Source organism: Daucus carota, chromosome 2, assembly GCF_001625215.2.
Source record: "Daucus carota subsp. sativus chromosome 2, DH1 v3.0, whole genome shotgun sequence".
Taxonomy (NCBI): domain Eukaryota; kingdom Viridiplantae; phylum Streptophyta; class Magnoliopsida; order Apiales; family Apiaceae; genus Daucus; species Daucus carota.
In genome coordinates, this window is record NC_030382.2 from 31802402 (window position 1) to 31817880 (window position 15479).

The 15479-nt window shown below is 35.6% G+C and overlaps 2 protein-coding genes across 2 annotated transcripts; one reads left to right on the plus strand and one right to left on the minus strand.

Moving 5' to 3' along the window:
• Positions 1–2501: 2501 nt before the first annotated feature.
• On the minus strand, positions 2502–5271 carry LOC108207362 (protein indeterminate-domain 7-like). Its single transcript, XM_017377812.1, has 3 exons — positions 5157–5271; positions 4538–4934; positions 2502–3519 (listed from the first exon to the last, which is right to left on the minus strand). Exons 1-3 carry the CDS (start codon positions 5269–5271, stop codon positions 2502–2504), a joined length of 1530 nt encoding a protein of 509 aa, XP_017233301.1.
• Positions 5272–7259: 1988 nt separating this feature from the next.
• On the plus strand, positions 7260–8591 carry LOC108207364 (uncharacterized). Its single transcript, XM_017377813.1, has one exon. It carries the CDS (start codon positions 7260–7262, stop codon positions 8589–8591), a length of 1332 nt encoding a protein of 443 aa, XP_017233302.1.
• Positions 8592–15479: the final 6888 nt, after the last annotated feature.

Genomic DNA, 15479 nt, shown 5'->3' on the forward strand with positions numbered 1-15479 from the left:
AACAATATAACCCGATTTTGAATATACAATTACCACGGTTCTGTTCATTTGAGATTTGGGAAAAAAACCTAAATTAGGGTTCTTATATCTCTCTTGTATCTCTAAACAGAGTAAGTATTGTTGTGCTATTTGATTTAAAAGAGACAAATGATAACTTCATAATAGAACACCAAAAGCAATTACATAGTCTGATCGCAAATGAAATTATATAGTCTCATAGTTTCATTTGCAATTTGATAACACAAGTCTAGTACCAAAAGAAATTAAATAGTCTCACAATTAATGGCTAGTACTTGTGAAATACTTAAAAAGTGTAATCATCATATATTTCATCACAAAAAATAGTTCTGCTTCTCCAGTTGAGATGGTTGACTTGAAGTTGCTTGTCTTTGTACCTCCTTTGTACCCTGTGAACTAGTCAATCTAATTGTAATTGTTGATGAGAACAAGTATGTATGTCCATCATCTCCAATTGGCACTCCCAAACCAGTTGGTCTTCTACTAGTTTGAAGTTGAGTACTTGAGGCCTTCGGTGGTCTTCCCCTCCTTTTCTTTTGAGTTAACTCAAAAAAAAAGGAAGGGAAATGTAAGAGAATTAATGAGTGTACATTGCGGGTATGACCTTTTCCAGAACAAACTTATCTACTTTAAAGTTTATGTTATAATAGACATACGTATGGCCTTTATTCACCCTGCTTATTGATAAATATAGCCAATATCTTTTGTTTTGCTTGTTAATGCTACTAAGCTTCATATGATTTGTCTTTACACTAATAGATTTATTAGAGAAACTCAACCTGGACATCAAGCAGAATTCAATATTGATGATTCTGACCTCCATGAGATGGAGAAGTGTGAAGGAGTGGTGGTTATATCATCTATATTTGGATATACAAAAGTCGGGTGAAGAAAGATCATTATCTCCGATATGATAATGATGAGAAAGGCTTAAAAACAATCTTTTTAGATTAATTTTTGTAAAGATGGCTTATAAGTTGGTACCTTAGTCTTGTTTCTATGTATCTTTCAACTTGATGACTCTGTTTGTACTTTGAATTCTATTTTGGTCAACTTTCAAGTTAAGAAAATTTCAGAGTATTTCATTATATAGCATTACTATAAATCAGGCCAACAATTTAAAAGCAAAACACACAAAACCGTTGCAGAAATGTGTTACTAAAAAAATAAAAAATATTGCAATTAGTTTAAAATTGTTGCACGAAAGTGTTACAACAAAATTTCAAATTATTGGTATGCAACAGTTTTTAAGCATATAGTGTTACACAGAATTGTTACAGTAAATTTATTGTAACACTATAAAATTTTTACCAATGGCCTCAAAAATGTTACAACAGATTACAATTGAAAGTCTATTGCAATACCTCAAAAATGTTGCAAGAAACCAAATATCTGTTGCAACAGGGGTCTATTGCAACGAGAGCAAATGCAACACCGAATTTTGGCAAAAATGTTACCAAAAGGTCTACTATAATTTTTCAGCCGTTGCAACAGGTAAAATATGGTGTAGTGGTTGTCTCCTTTAAAGGCTGTTCATGTGATTGTATGTAATCACCTGCCTTATTTTGCATTGGCCTACTCTTTTTTTGGTTGCGCTTGCTCTGATGAAGATGTTGTCACAGTCTACAAACGAAAAAATTTCACCCACTGCAACTTGGGAAAGTTATATGTTATAATAGGAAGTGAAAGTGGTTCGATCCTGTGAGAAACAATTCACATATAAGAAAGTAAGCGTGTGATAAAAAAGAAAAGAAAAAAGAACCACCCTTCTCGAAAAGCATCGATAAAAAATTAATACAATATTGTATTTGGGTGGTAATAAAATAAAATGGAATATAATGGTTAAATATGAATGAAAACTAATTAATGACATAGAAAATATTAAAAAATTGAATAAATATAAAATCATTATAATGAAATTGGGGAAAAACTAGTACAGAAAGAAGTGGAGCATTCCCCCCAAACTGGAATGGGAATGCAATTTCTAATATAATATGTAATGATTAATGAATATGATGGAAGAAGAAACGGAAACAAAAAACATTCACCCACAGCATACTTCAAATTCCATTGTTCTATATTCATTCATCCCAGCTAAAAACAGCACAATATAAAACACAGTATCATAGTTCAGAAATGAAGATTCAAGAGCAAATTATAGAGAAAAGTTTTATCATGCATTCAGATTTACAAACAGAAGTCTATCATAAATCTGATAATTATCCAGAAAATCAAAATAGAAACCAAAATATCCCAGAAGAATTATTTGAAAGAAAAGAAAATAAAAGCATGATTTCTTCAAGCTGCATGTCCCTAGTTGCCTCTGGAACTTGGATGCCAAAACCAACTTCGGGCGCCTGCAAAATACCAGATGTTACAAACTTGCTGGCTTGTTAAAATGAAGGACAATATATGATGCAAAAAGATATAGTGTATGTGAGAGAGAGATAGCTAGAGAGGGGCTTGCCTGAAGCATTGGTGCATTAGAAAGATGGGTGGCGGGGAACAAAAGGCCCTGCCTCAGCTGATATGGTGGCTTCACTGTCTGGAGAATTCGTCGCAGTTCCAGCTCCATATCCAAAGCCATCATTCTCCATTCCAGTTCCAGTCAAGCTGTCCACCAGGTTTCCCATTCCCAGAAAGTCCCTGGTATGCTTATCACAATACTCAGTTTGAACAGACATCTGTACCACAGCACTCTTACTTGATTCACCAACAAACATCCCATCAGAGTTCATCACATCAGTCATCATCATTCCACCATAATAAGGAGCATTCACCTGATCACTTAAGTATCCCCCACCAACATTTGGATTGACGTTGTACATATCCTGAAAGCCGTTGTTACCACCTGCCCAACCACCATGCATTCCAGCTGCCATACCTCCCTCGTAGTTTTCAAACTTCATTGCACCAGAAAAGCCCCCCATAGTCTTCATCATGACGACACTGTTGGGATCACCTGCAGTCGGTGCACCCTTGTGAAGATACGCAGGGGCGGAGGCTTGAGGAAATGGGGCACTGTTCAGAACATTATAAGCAGAAGTCTCCACATTCATCAACATACCACTGAATGAGTTGTGGATGTTGAAATCCATGTCATTCTGAGCAGTGACCATGTTAGCACCACCATTGAAACCAGCACTAAACATGTTGGTTGGTGCAGGGTAGGCTGGAATGCCGTGAATCCCAGAAGAATCAGAGGCTATGGGAAAGCCTAGCTTTGTCCCCGGAAATGGACCAACAGGGAAATTTGGGGGCAGGGGCTGGAAAGCAGATCCGACCGGCACAGATCCAACCGGCACAAGAGACGCGAATTGCTGATGGTTGGCTTGAAACAATAAACCCTCAGCCGATCCCTGACTAACGGGGGCAGGGTTAGCAGCATTTGCAAGAACGCTAGAAGCAGCAGTGCTCAAGGGTGAGGGGTTTACGGTGTGCCTAGCCAGCTCTTGAGCGAGGACATCACAAAAGGAGCGGTGGGTGATAAAATTATCACGCCTGCAACAAAAAATCATATGAGTTTTACATCACAGTGCAAATATATATACACATAAACTACACCCTACTGTTCTTTATATGTCGTCCGTTACTATGAAAAATGTTGTAGTTAAAATATGATGAGATATATGTATGCAATATTTAAGGATCATGTAGACAATGAAACAATAGTTAACGCTCAATTATAAAACTGTAATAAAAAATGAGTAGTGCTAGATGCACATAATTGTGTACAGAAAATTTGTACATAATGATGTGGCAAGTGATGTGGTGGGTTTTAATTGGGGTGGTTGGTGTAAATGCAGGGGGCCATCCAATTAAAATCCACCACATGTCATTATGTACATATTTTTGTACACAATTATGTGCACCAAGCATTTTCCATAAGAAATATGAGTCAAAATTAAATTGATATTTGGATTAATTAATGATAAAATGAAAAAGAAATGAAAAACAAAAAAATAAATATCACTATTATAGAATATTATAAATAAATTGAAATAAGAATTGTGTATCAACTTAAATTTACACGTGGGCACTTTTAGTAAGCATATATATTTGACCTAGATAACTTGAAGACAAGGCGGCGGGGTTTAAGATCAAAAGACACCACTCAATTACAAAGATTCAAAATAACACAAAAATAAGACATATACGATCCCTCTATTTTGTATATATATACGGACTATTATTCTATTAAATAAATGTAATCCAATTTTGAGACACGGAAACGATAGCAAGAGAGAAATTCAATAAAAGAACTCAGATGGAACCAAATGAACCCCAGTTGCGCTACTCATAAATTCCACTACCAAGTACAAACACCTCAGTCCAACATATCACAGTAAAACAAAAATAAATTAAATTGCACACACAAAGACTTTCAGTTCAACAGATCACAAGACAAAAACAAATAAAATTTTATCTACATAAAATGAATTATGATTAACACCAATGAGCATGCAATCAAAAATTATATTTGTAAAATTAAAAGAAAGATTTGTGATATGATCATTACCTAGAGAAGGTAAATCCACACTCGCACTTATACTCCTTTGTTCCGCACATCTTACCGTGCGCTTTGAGGTCACAAAGCACAGCATACCTCTTGTGACACCTACTGCAACTGAATTGTTTCTCACCGTGTTTGCGAGCAAAATGCTTTTTAATGCCGGTGAGATCTCCCAAAGCTTTTGATGGATCATGGTGGGGACATCCAATCTCAGGGCACACGTATACCTTCTTCTGCACCTCCTGATTTGTGTTTTTCTTTAGCTTCCAGGGCAGATTGTGCCCTCTCCTGTGCAGTTGCAAGTTCTGTTCCCTTGGAAAGCCCTTGTCGCACAGCTCACATACAAAACGGTTCTTGGCCGTCAGAGATTCAGGAGAAAGCGCAACAACCTCAGCATCCGGATCTGTCATTTACAACATATATTACATAATTAACATCAGATAAACAAATAAAACAATCAAAAACCACGCCACATCTTATTCATTCCCTTTAAATTTACAGATGAGGGTTTCACACAAGCTAGAAGACATCTGATTTATTTAATTTAGATGTATCCTTAAAGACACAAACATAAAATTACACTAGCACACCTACACCACACACACATATATCTGCGAGATTTTACTTGGATGTCCGGGACGGTTTCGGTTCCTTCTGGGAGAAGCAGCATCAGCACTCCCAAAAGAAGCCACATCAGCACTCTGCTGATTCTCAAGCATAGATGCAGATGAAGCAGCCATTTTTCACAAAAGTTTTTGGAAACAAAATTAATTTGTATAGTTCCTGCAGCCAAACACAGAGACTCAGATGGAGAATGTTATCACATACCCCCTGGTATTTATAATAATACCTTGACTATAGGGCAGGGTTGTGAGGTAACATTTTAACCCTGGCCCCTCATTCAGCAGATAAAAAATCCCATGTATGGTAACTGGCCCCACTTAGTTTTTTAAATTACAGATTTTACAAAGAATTGTAAGTGAAGGTTTGTGGACCTGTTTCAGGGTGATATACAAAGTACATTTATTTAAAAATAATTAAGAACATTTTCTTTTATCACAAGGTTTTGAAATATTTTGAGAGAAAAATAGGGAACCAAATAGAATTACAGAAAGGTGGTGGTGGTGGTGACTGGTGAGTACTCCTGGTAGTGCATACTTTGGCATATGTGGTCATGTGGGACCGACGGACAAATATTAGCAAATCCCATTTATGTCAATTTTTTAATATTAATTGTGTATGTTTCTCGATTTCTCCGCCCGGTCCGTTTCGCCCTGTTTGAGAATACAATAAGATATGAGTGAAACATCTACATTTTATTAACATATTAAATTTGCTAAAATCTTTGGGACATGAATATACCGTGTAAATGATATCTACAATTATTGCTAGGACAGTTCACGAACCGAGCGGAGCGGAGTTTTGACTGAACCGAGTCGAACTTTAATTTTTTTCTGACGAACCGAGCAGAGCTTTTATATCGAACAAAAATTGTGTTCAAGCTCGAACTCGTTAACTAACAAGCCGGACACGAGCTTGTTCGCGAACAAATACAAGCCGAGCCGAGTTGAGCCGACCTGAACTGAGCGAGAAAAATATAAGGACAAACCGCTAGTTGACTCTTAAAATAGCTAACCAAATAATTTTATTTATTTTTTGAAACTTTGGTTATTTCACTAAAATATGTATATATATATATATATATATATATATATGTTAACATCTATATGGTTGGATGGGTAAAAAATATTTTTTAAAAGATCAAAACACTAAATTAGGATTAAACACTGGTTAGCGATACTAGTCAAACTTCTGCTTCACTGTTAAAATAGCAAACCAATTAAAATTATTATTTCCCGAAATTTTGGTCACATCATTAAAATATATATTATATATAAATTATATAAAACCCCGAAAACATTACATTTTTTCGAGGTTTAACGAGCCGAACTCGAGCCGAACGAGCTCGAGACGAACATACTAAAAGCTCGGCTCGAGCTTGTTTACTTAACGAACAATTTCTTGTGTTCGAGCTCAAGCTCGTTAACTTAACGAGCCGAGCTCGAGCTTGTTCGCGAACAGCTCGGTTCGTTAAACAGCCCTAATTATTGTAAAATCGATTTTAAAAATGAAATTTTGGTTCAAATTTTGAATGTTGTTTTATTTGTATTTATAATATAAAGTTTAAATTTTACGAAGTCCAGTTTCAGGGAGTATTTGGGGTCTATATATGTTTTTCAATTAAAATATAATTTTAAAATTTCATAATACATATTATTCTTCGAATGATGTTTTACAAACATCAAGGTTTTATTAAAAAATATTACAAACCCCATATATTTTACAAGTAGAACATACAAAAAAATATTATTCTATAAAATATTACGAACATAGAACATACATATACTAAATTGAATATAATTTTTATGAGCCTATTTAATTAATCAAGAAATTACATATGTTCCAATATACATGTATATTACAAATTAAATAATAAAATACTTACAATAAAATAAAAACAAATATTCCACCGACTATAGCTAGCTAGTAGTATTATGTATATATATCAGCATTGTGAATATTGGAATATAGCTTATTAAACTTTAGTTTTAACAAATCAAAATTTGTTTGAAATGTTTTAAACATTTTTCTTAAAATTAAATAAAATTAAAAAATATCATATATCGTCATAATTTATCAAATATATTTAAATTTATATATGAAAAGGATGAATGAATGTGATGCTCTGCAAACAATGAATTTCAAAGGCTCACTTAGTAGATATTTATTGAAGCTGAGAGTGCAGCTCAAATATCCAAGATTATATAGATTATCCTCTTGGAAGAATCACAGTATACAGGATACTCTAAGAGCCTGGGAAATATATCACACTCTAGACTTCCAATGGGTAAGAGAGCTCAGGAGCTGGGAAAAAGACCAAATCAGAGAAGTTGAAGTCTTAGTTCAGTCAATAAGCCTCAACTCTAGTGAAGATCAAGTAATCTGGAAGGTCAATGGAGAAGCTTACAATACAAAGTCTAGTATTGAAATAATGAGTGCTGGAGACCCACGCTTCATTGGAAATTGGAACCAAATTTGGAAAATCAAAGTCCCCCATAAGATTCAAACATTTCTGTGGAAGCTGGAGGCTGGTGCATTACCCACAAATGAAAGCATTAACCTTAGATTGGGTGATGAATTCAGTAAGGAGTGCCCGAGATGTAGGGGGGTCACTGAATCTGTTAATCACATTTTCTGGAATAGTTTGGAAGCAAAATCGATTTGGTGCATGGTTGCAAATTGGTGGTCTCTTAATGCAACTCAAAAATCTAAAGTAGGAAATTCTCTTAAAGAAACCTTATCTATTTTTAAAGGGATAATGGTATCAGCAGCATGGAAGGCAAGTGTGGCAGCAGTCTTGTGGTCCCTGTGGTTGAGAAGAAACAATTTAATTTTCAACCACTACTGGGAAACAATAAATTCATCAGCAGCTATGATCAAATACAGAAGTTTCAAATGGCTGAGAGCAGAAATGAACTTTACTGAGGAACTATATAATCTGTGGCAAGTTAATCCAATGGGAGCAACAATGCTGCATAACAAAAATGGAACTTATCAGGATCTAGTCTGGTGGAATGCAGAATTCAAAGCATTTACAGATGGATCCTGGAAATTCAACGGTAGCATTCACTCAGCTGGTATAGGAGGATATATTGAAGACACAAACCAAAGCCTGATCTTCATCTTTTCCGGGCCTTCCAAGGCAGCATCACCAAAAGAAGCTGAAAGAGAAGCAATTATCTTTGCTTACAAATCTTTTATATCCCAAAGATCAATTCAGGGTCGTTTACAAATCATCACAGACTGCCTAACTCTTGTTGATGAGTTCCAGAAATGCAGAGCGGGAAATAGTACAATTGAGGACCATGCAGATTGGATTGGACTTATTAAAAACCCATATATTAAAATAGTTTACTCTCCAAGAGAAAACCTCACTTCAGCCCATGAACTGGCGGCCCAAGGAGTTAATAGTGAGTATTCATTACATGCTTGGTGCTAATAAACTTAAAATTTTCACATTTTGTGAAGTTTTAATTTTATTAGTTTCTAATAATCATTAGTCTGGCCAAAAACCGATTCAATTTTCCACAAGAATCAATCCCAAAGGGCTGGCATTTTTCTTGAGCAACACACACTCTATCTGTGCACATTCCCGAGGAGATTAGGGTTTCATTTGGCCAATGAGGTAACGCTTGCTTGCTCCCAGATTTTTTGAGAAGTTCAAAAGCTACCAATCATCATTACATGGCATTATATCAGACCCAAGGATTTACAAACCTCACCAGCTCTCTCATTTCTCATTGCTATCACTCTCTTTACTCTCCATTCTCTCCTAAACTTTTCGTATTTTTACTATGGATTTGGGATGGGATTTTCCTAGCGTAGGATTTGCCAAAATCAACGTCCATGCTGTGTATTTTGATGCACCACTACCAAATGGTAACACCACAGGGGTGGGAGTGGTGATTAGGGATGAGGATGGAGTGATACTTGCCATGATCACTGGTACTCTGGGCAACCTCTATCGCAGGGCTAATGAACTTTGGGCTCTGGTCCTAGGGTTGCAGTTGGCCTTCAAGATAGGTCGTAACATGCTAGAGCTGGAAACTGAATCAAGGGAGGCATTGAGGGACTGGGACGATTGGCGTTGGTTTGTGGATCATAGACACAGGGGAGTGATTAAGCAGCTGAACCAGAGGTTGAAGGACCGTAACCTCGTCCTCCGAAAGAGGCAAATCAGAGCCAGCCAAAACAATCTGGCTCGATATCTTGCAGAAAATGGTGCTGAAACCAAGTTCAGAGCAGTAAGGATGTATAGGCCATTCGGGCGGGTCAGTGAACTCTGGCACCTCGACATGGGTCTTGGTTTCATTGGAGGTAATTTCATGGTCCTTGATGAGGAGGATTATCTGCAGCTGCAAGAGGAGGAGGTAGTTATGGAGGAAGTGCATGCAGAGGATGAGGCTGAGGAAGGGGAGGATCTTGCAGCAGCGGCCCAGGGAATGGCTCCAGCTCCAGAGGAGGGTGAAGACTTGCTCGACATTGACTGAGCAAGAAGCACTGGGGAGATGACGAAGCTGCTGTAAGATGGAGAGGGGTTTAGGTTTGGCTTGAGTTCCCTTCATCTTCCCCTGCATGCTTTTAATTTAATTTCAGTTTTATTTTAATTATGCTAGTTTAATTCGTATCTTTTGGATGGATTTTTATTACTCTCTGCGTAGAGTCATAGCCCATTGTTGGGTTGTAATTTTCAGATGTCTTGCTAAGGGGCCAAGCCCTAATTTTGTTGGATGTTTGATAGGTGGATAGCTTCTATCCACTTATATTTTATGATATATATTGCTGCTTATCAAAAAAAAAGCTGAGAGTGAAATACAAGTTATCGATTACTGACTTTATTGAAGCTGAGAGTGAAATACAACTGTTATCGATTACTGACTAACCTATGGATGCTTCATATATAACGTCAGCAAAATTTAATACTTCAATTGAGTATAATAACTTTAACGAATTCTTATCCATGAACTCCTGACGTCCTGCCCGACAAAAACGTAACTATATGGATAATCTGACTATCTAATATTACATTTGGATAACATAAGTAAAAGTGATCACGATAATAGACAAATGGCACTAAAACTCATATTGTAACAATACTAAAACTTATAGGTCACTGACACTGCCCAAACCTTTTGGATTTTTATGCATGGCTTGGGGTTGCCTCATTTTTAAAGAATAACTTAACTTTTATAAAAACAAAAATAAGTGAGTGAAAGAAATTAGACACTTATTAAATAAGTAATTTAAAAAATTCTTATATATATATATATATGAATTATTTTGCCGAAAAATTCTTAAAATTGTTAAAAAGTAATGTCAAACACACCCATATTACTAATTATATAATGACTTTTATTATTATTTATATGTGATATCTAGCTCTATATTAATTATCTAGATTTTTAGTTGAATTTTAATATCTTACTTGTTATTTTATATAATGATTTTGTGAGCTTAATTAACATGCATGAATTTTAAAAAACTTAATTCTCGCAAGCTAATTTATTATTGTATATGTATATAAAAGAACAAATACTATATTACTTATTATATATCAAGTAACGTGTTTGATGATTAGTGATTAACAAGAAATTAATATTTTGACAATCATATTGAGTTATTTATTTAGGAAAATCAATTTTTTGTCACTCAACTATTTTTTTCTTTAGAAACATATCACTGAACTAATGTTTTAATGGTTTTGATCACTAACAATACTTTTGTATTGAATTGTACCATGCGATGTGTCGTATACATATATTTATAAATAGGGAAGATCAATTTATTTGTCACTCAACTATGTTTTTTTATTTAGAAACCTACCACCGAACAATATAACCCGATTTTGAATATACAACCACGGTTCTGTTCATTTCAAATTTGGAGAAAAAACTTAAATTAGGGTTCTTATATCTCTCTTGTATCTCTAAACATAGTATGCAAGTATTGTTGTGCTATTTGATTTAAAAGAGACAAATGATAACTTCATAATAGAACACTAAAAGCAATTACATAGTCTGATAGCAAATGAAATTATATAGTCTCATAGTTTCATTTGCAATTTGATAACACAAGTCTAGTACCAAAAAAAATTACATAGTCTCACAATAAATGGCTAGTACTTGTGAAATACTTAAAAGGTGTAATCATCATATATTTCATCACAAAAAATCAGCTCTGCTTCTCCAGTTGAGATGGTTGACTTGAAGTTGCTTGTCTTTGTACCTCCTTTGTACGCTGATTTGGAGTGCATAGCTCGAAACTAGTCTATCTAATTGTAGTTGTTGATGAGGACAAGTATGTATGTCCATCATCTCCAATTAGCACGGGTGGTCTTCCCCTCCTTTTCTTTTAAGTTGTCTCCTTTGAAGGCTGTTCATGTGATTGTATGTTATTACATGCCTTATTTTGCACTGGCCTACCTCTTTTTTTTGGTTGGGCTTGCTCTAATGAAGATGTTGTCACAGTCTACAAACGAAAAAATTTCACCCACTGCAACTTGGGAAAGTTATATGTTATAGTAAGTGAAAGTGGTTTGATCCTGTGAGAAACAATTCACATATAAGAAAGTAAGCTTGTGATAAAAATGAAAAGAAAAAAGAACCATCTTTCTCGAAAAGCATTGATAAAAAGTTAATGCAATATTGTAATTGTATATATTAAAAAAATAATCTACAGTTCTTTTAAAAATCACATTTTAAGGCTTATTTGTAGATCCGACTTGCATGAAAAAATTAAAGGGATAATTTAGTGAATATACAAAGTTAAACGAAATTATTACTAGCGCCCGAAGTATGAAATACAATTATATATTTTTTATATAAAGCATGCAGCGCATTTGTGAAGCTGGTATATAATATTGTATTTGGGTGGTAATAAAATAAAATGGAATATAATGGTTAAATATGAATGAAAACTAATGACATAGAAAATATTAAAAAATTGAATAAATATAAAACCATTATAATGAAATTGGGGAAAAACTAGTACAGAAAGAAGTGGAGCATTTTGTTAGAAGTATAAGCTAGATGCTTCTGGAAGGGTGCTTTAATTCAAGTACATGTATCTGATATATAATTGATTCATGAACTTGTAGTTTTTATCTTCTCGTATTCTCAAAATATTTAAGAGGTTCAATGAACTGCAGCAATATAAATTGTATCAGCCTAAGTTATAATATTATCAGAAAAGTTTCAGAGAACAATTTTCTTCTCTTTGCATATTGTTTTCCAACAAATTGGTATCAGAGCTAGCTAGTCATAAACAGTCCTTAAAATTATCCAAACACCAGTCCTAAAAACAACCCATAAATTATCCAAACACCAGTCCAGAAAAATGGCCACCAGCAGCAATGGAATACAACCCCAGCTTCCTCGTCTGAATGGGAAGAATTACAAGCAATGGAATATTATGATGAAAGCATTATTTGGTTCTCAGGATCTCTGGGAAATCGTCGAAAATGGCTATGACGAACCAGCTGATCAGACTTCACTCAATCCACAACAATTGACAGCTTTAAAGGAGAATCGCAAGAAGGATAAAAAGGCACTCTTTTTTATTTATCAGGCAGTTGATGAAGCAATATTTGAAAGAATATCTGCGGCAGAAACATCAAAAGAAGCCTGGAACATTCTCAATACTGCATACAAAGGAGAAGATAAAGTAAAAATGTTTAGGTTGCAGGCTTTAAGAGGCGAGTTTGACTTGTTAAGGATGAAAGAGACGGAGTCCGTGGAAGAGTACTTTAACAGGGTTGTTTCTATCTCAAATCAACTCAGAGTCAATGGAGAAAAACTAAAGGATCAACGGATTGTGGAGAAAATCCTTCGGAGTATGACCAAGAGATATGAGCATATTGTTGTTGCAATTGAAGAATCAAAAAATTTGAGTGAACTCTCTCTTGAATCTCTATTGGGCTCTTTGCAATCTCATGAATTGAGAATTAAACAATTTGAATATCCATCCTCTGAACAAGCTTTTCAGATGCAGGAGTTTCATCGTGGAGGTTATAGAGGCCGAGGTGGAAGAAGAGTCAGCCGTGGAAGAGGACGAGGAAGAAGCCAAATTGAGAATTTTCATGCCAACTCTAGAGATGAAAATAAAGGACATTGTGATCATGGAAGGGGCAGAAGTCGTGGAAGACAAGTTGGAAGAGGACGAAGCATCACTCAATCACAAGTTCAGTGTCACTACTGCCACAAATTTGGCCATGTGAGGAAAGATTGCTATAAGAGGCTTAGAGAAGAAAATCAAGAGTCTAATTTCTTACATGAAAATTCTGAAAAAATAGATGAATAATCTGTTCTTCTTGCTTGCAATGTGCAAGAAGATTCTCCTGACAAAGTTTGGTATATTGATAGTGGTTGTAGCAATCACATGACGGGGAATCGTGGAAGCTGTATAACATATGATGATTCTGCCCAGCGTGAAGTTAAGACGGGAAACGACAAACGACTTCGTGTAGGAAGGATGTGGTGACATATCCATACAAACAAAACAAGGTACGAAGCGTGTTTCTAATGTTTACTATGTTCCTGGACCGAAACATAATCTGTTGAGCGTGGGAAAACTTTTACAAAAAGGACATCATGTATCTTTCAAACAAGATGAATGTGAAATAAGAAACAAAAATTATGTGCTCATTGCAAAAGTGAAGATGACAGAAAATAAAATGTTTCCTTTGAGATTACAAGATCAGCCTCTTCCGTGTTTTTCTACAATTGTCAAAGACAAATCTTGGATATGGCATCTCAGGTACAATCATTTAAGTTTCAGCACTTTGTCAAAAATGTGCAAGGAACATATGGTTAGAGGCATTCCTAATATTAACCGACAAGAACAGATATGTGAATGTTGTATATTTGGAAAACATCATCGTGATCCTTTTCCCAGCGGTGAAGCAAGAAGAGCAAATCAACTGTTAGAGCTGGTGCATTCTGACTTGTGTGGTCCGATGCGTGTTCCTTCTCTCGGAGGAAATCGGTATTTCCTCACTTTCATTGATGATTTCAGCAGGAAATTATGGATATACTTTGTGAAAGAGAAATCAGAAGTATTTAGTGTTTTTAAAAGTTTTAAAGCTTTGGTTGAGAAGCAAAGTGGTCGTCAATTGAAGGCAATACGATCTGACCGAGGAGGCAAGTATATGGCCAAAGAATTTGGACAATATCTTGAGCAGAATGGAATTTCTCATCAGCTCACTGTTCGTTACAGTCCTCAACAAAACGGGGTAGCAGAACGGAAGAATCGGATCATTATGGAGTTGGTGCGTAGCATGTTAAAAACAAAACGTTTGCCTCTGGATTTCTGGGCAGAAGCTGTAACATCGGCAAGCTACATTCTAAATCGTGCAGGAACTAAAAGTGTCAAAGGAAAGACTCCAGAAGTGGCATGGAGTGGCAAAAAACCATGTGTTTCTCATTTCAGAATTTTTGGCAGCATATGCTACTCACACATTCCTTCTAAAAAGCGAGGTAAACTCGATTACAAATCTGAAAAATGCATATTTGTTGGATATGTTGAGAATCCAAAGGCATATAAGTTATATAATCCTGATACTAAAAAGATTATTATTAGTCGGGATGTAATATTTAATGAAGACAAGGAATGGGTGTGGAAAGATGAGAAAGAAATTTCAACCACTTCTTTTGATATTAATTTGTTGGAGCCACTTGAAGAAGAGATTACTCCGTTTGTTCCACCAACACCAGCGCCATCATCATCATCTGAAAGTTCAGATTCACCTCCTCAAAAGACAAGAAGTATAGGTGAAATTTATGATCAAACGAGACGAGTATTGGAGGAAGACTTTATGGATTTTGCTTTATTGGTGGAAAATGATCCTGTCACTTTTGAAGATGCTGCCAAAGAAGGAAAATGGAGGGAGGCCATGCAACAAGATATTGAAGCAATTGAAAGAAATAAAACCTGGGATTTGGTGGATTTACCTGCCGGAAAGAAGTCAATTGGAGTTAAGTGGGTGTTTATAACAAAACATAATGCAAATGGTGAAATTGAAAAACATAAAGCCCGTTTTTAGTGGTGAAAGGCTACAAACAGAAAGCTGGAATTGATTATCAAGAGGTTTTCGCCCCTGTTGCTCGCCTTGAAACTATTAGATTAGTGCTTGCACTTGCTGCTCAAAACAATTGGATTGTTCACCAAATGGACGTCAAGTCAACATTTTTAAATGGTATATTGCAAGAGGAAGTATACATAGATCAACCACCAGGTTTCATCAAAAAGGGAGAAGAAAACAAAGTTTGTCGTTTAAAAAGGGCGTTTTACGGCTTGAAACAAGCTCCGAGAGCTTGGTACAGCCGAATCA

Excerpts from the sequence above, each read along its gene's own strand:
- LOC108207362 (XM_017377812.1), bottom strand. The coding sequence starts at position 5,271 with ATGGCTGCTTCATCTGCATCTATGCTTGAGAATCAGCAGAGTGCTGAT. Across the intron at positions 4,935-5,156 it reads AAACCGTCCCGGACATCCAA|ATCCGGATGCTGAGGTTGTT; the intron begins GTAAAATCTCGC and ends TGTAAATGACAG. Across the intron at positions 3,520-4,537 it reads TGTGGATTTACCTTCTCTAG|GCGTGATAATTTTATCACCC; the intron begins GTAATGATCATA and ends TTTTTGTTGCAG.
- LOC108207364 (XM_017377813.1), top strand. The coding sequence starts at position 7,260 with ATGAATGAATGTGATGCTCTGCAAACAATGAATTTCAAAGGCTCACTT.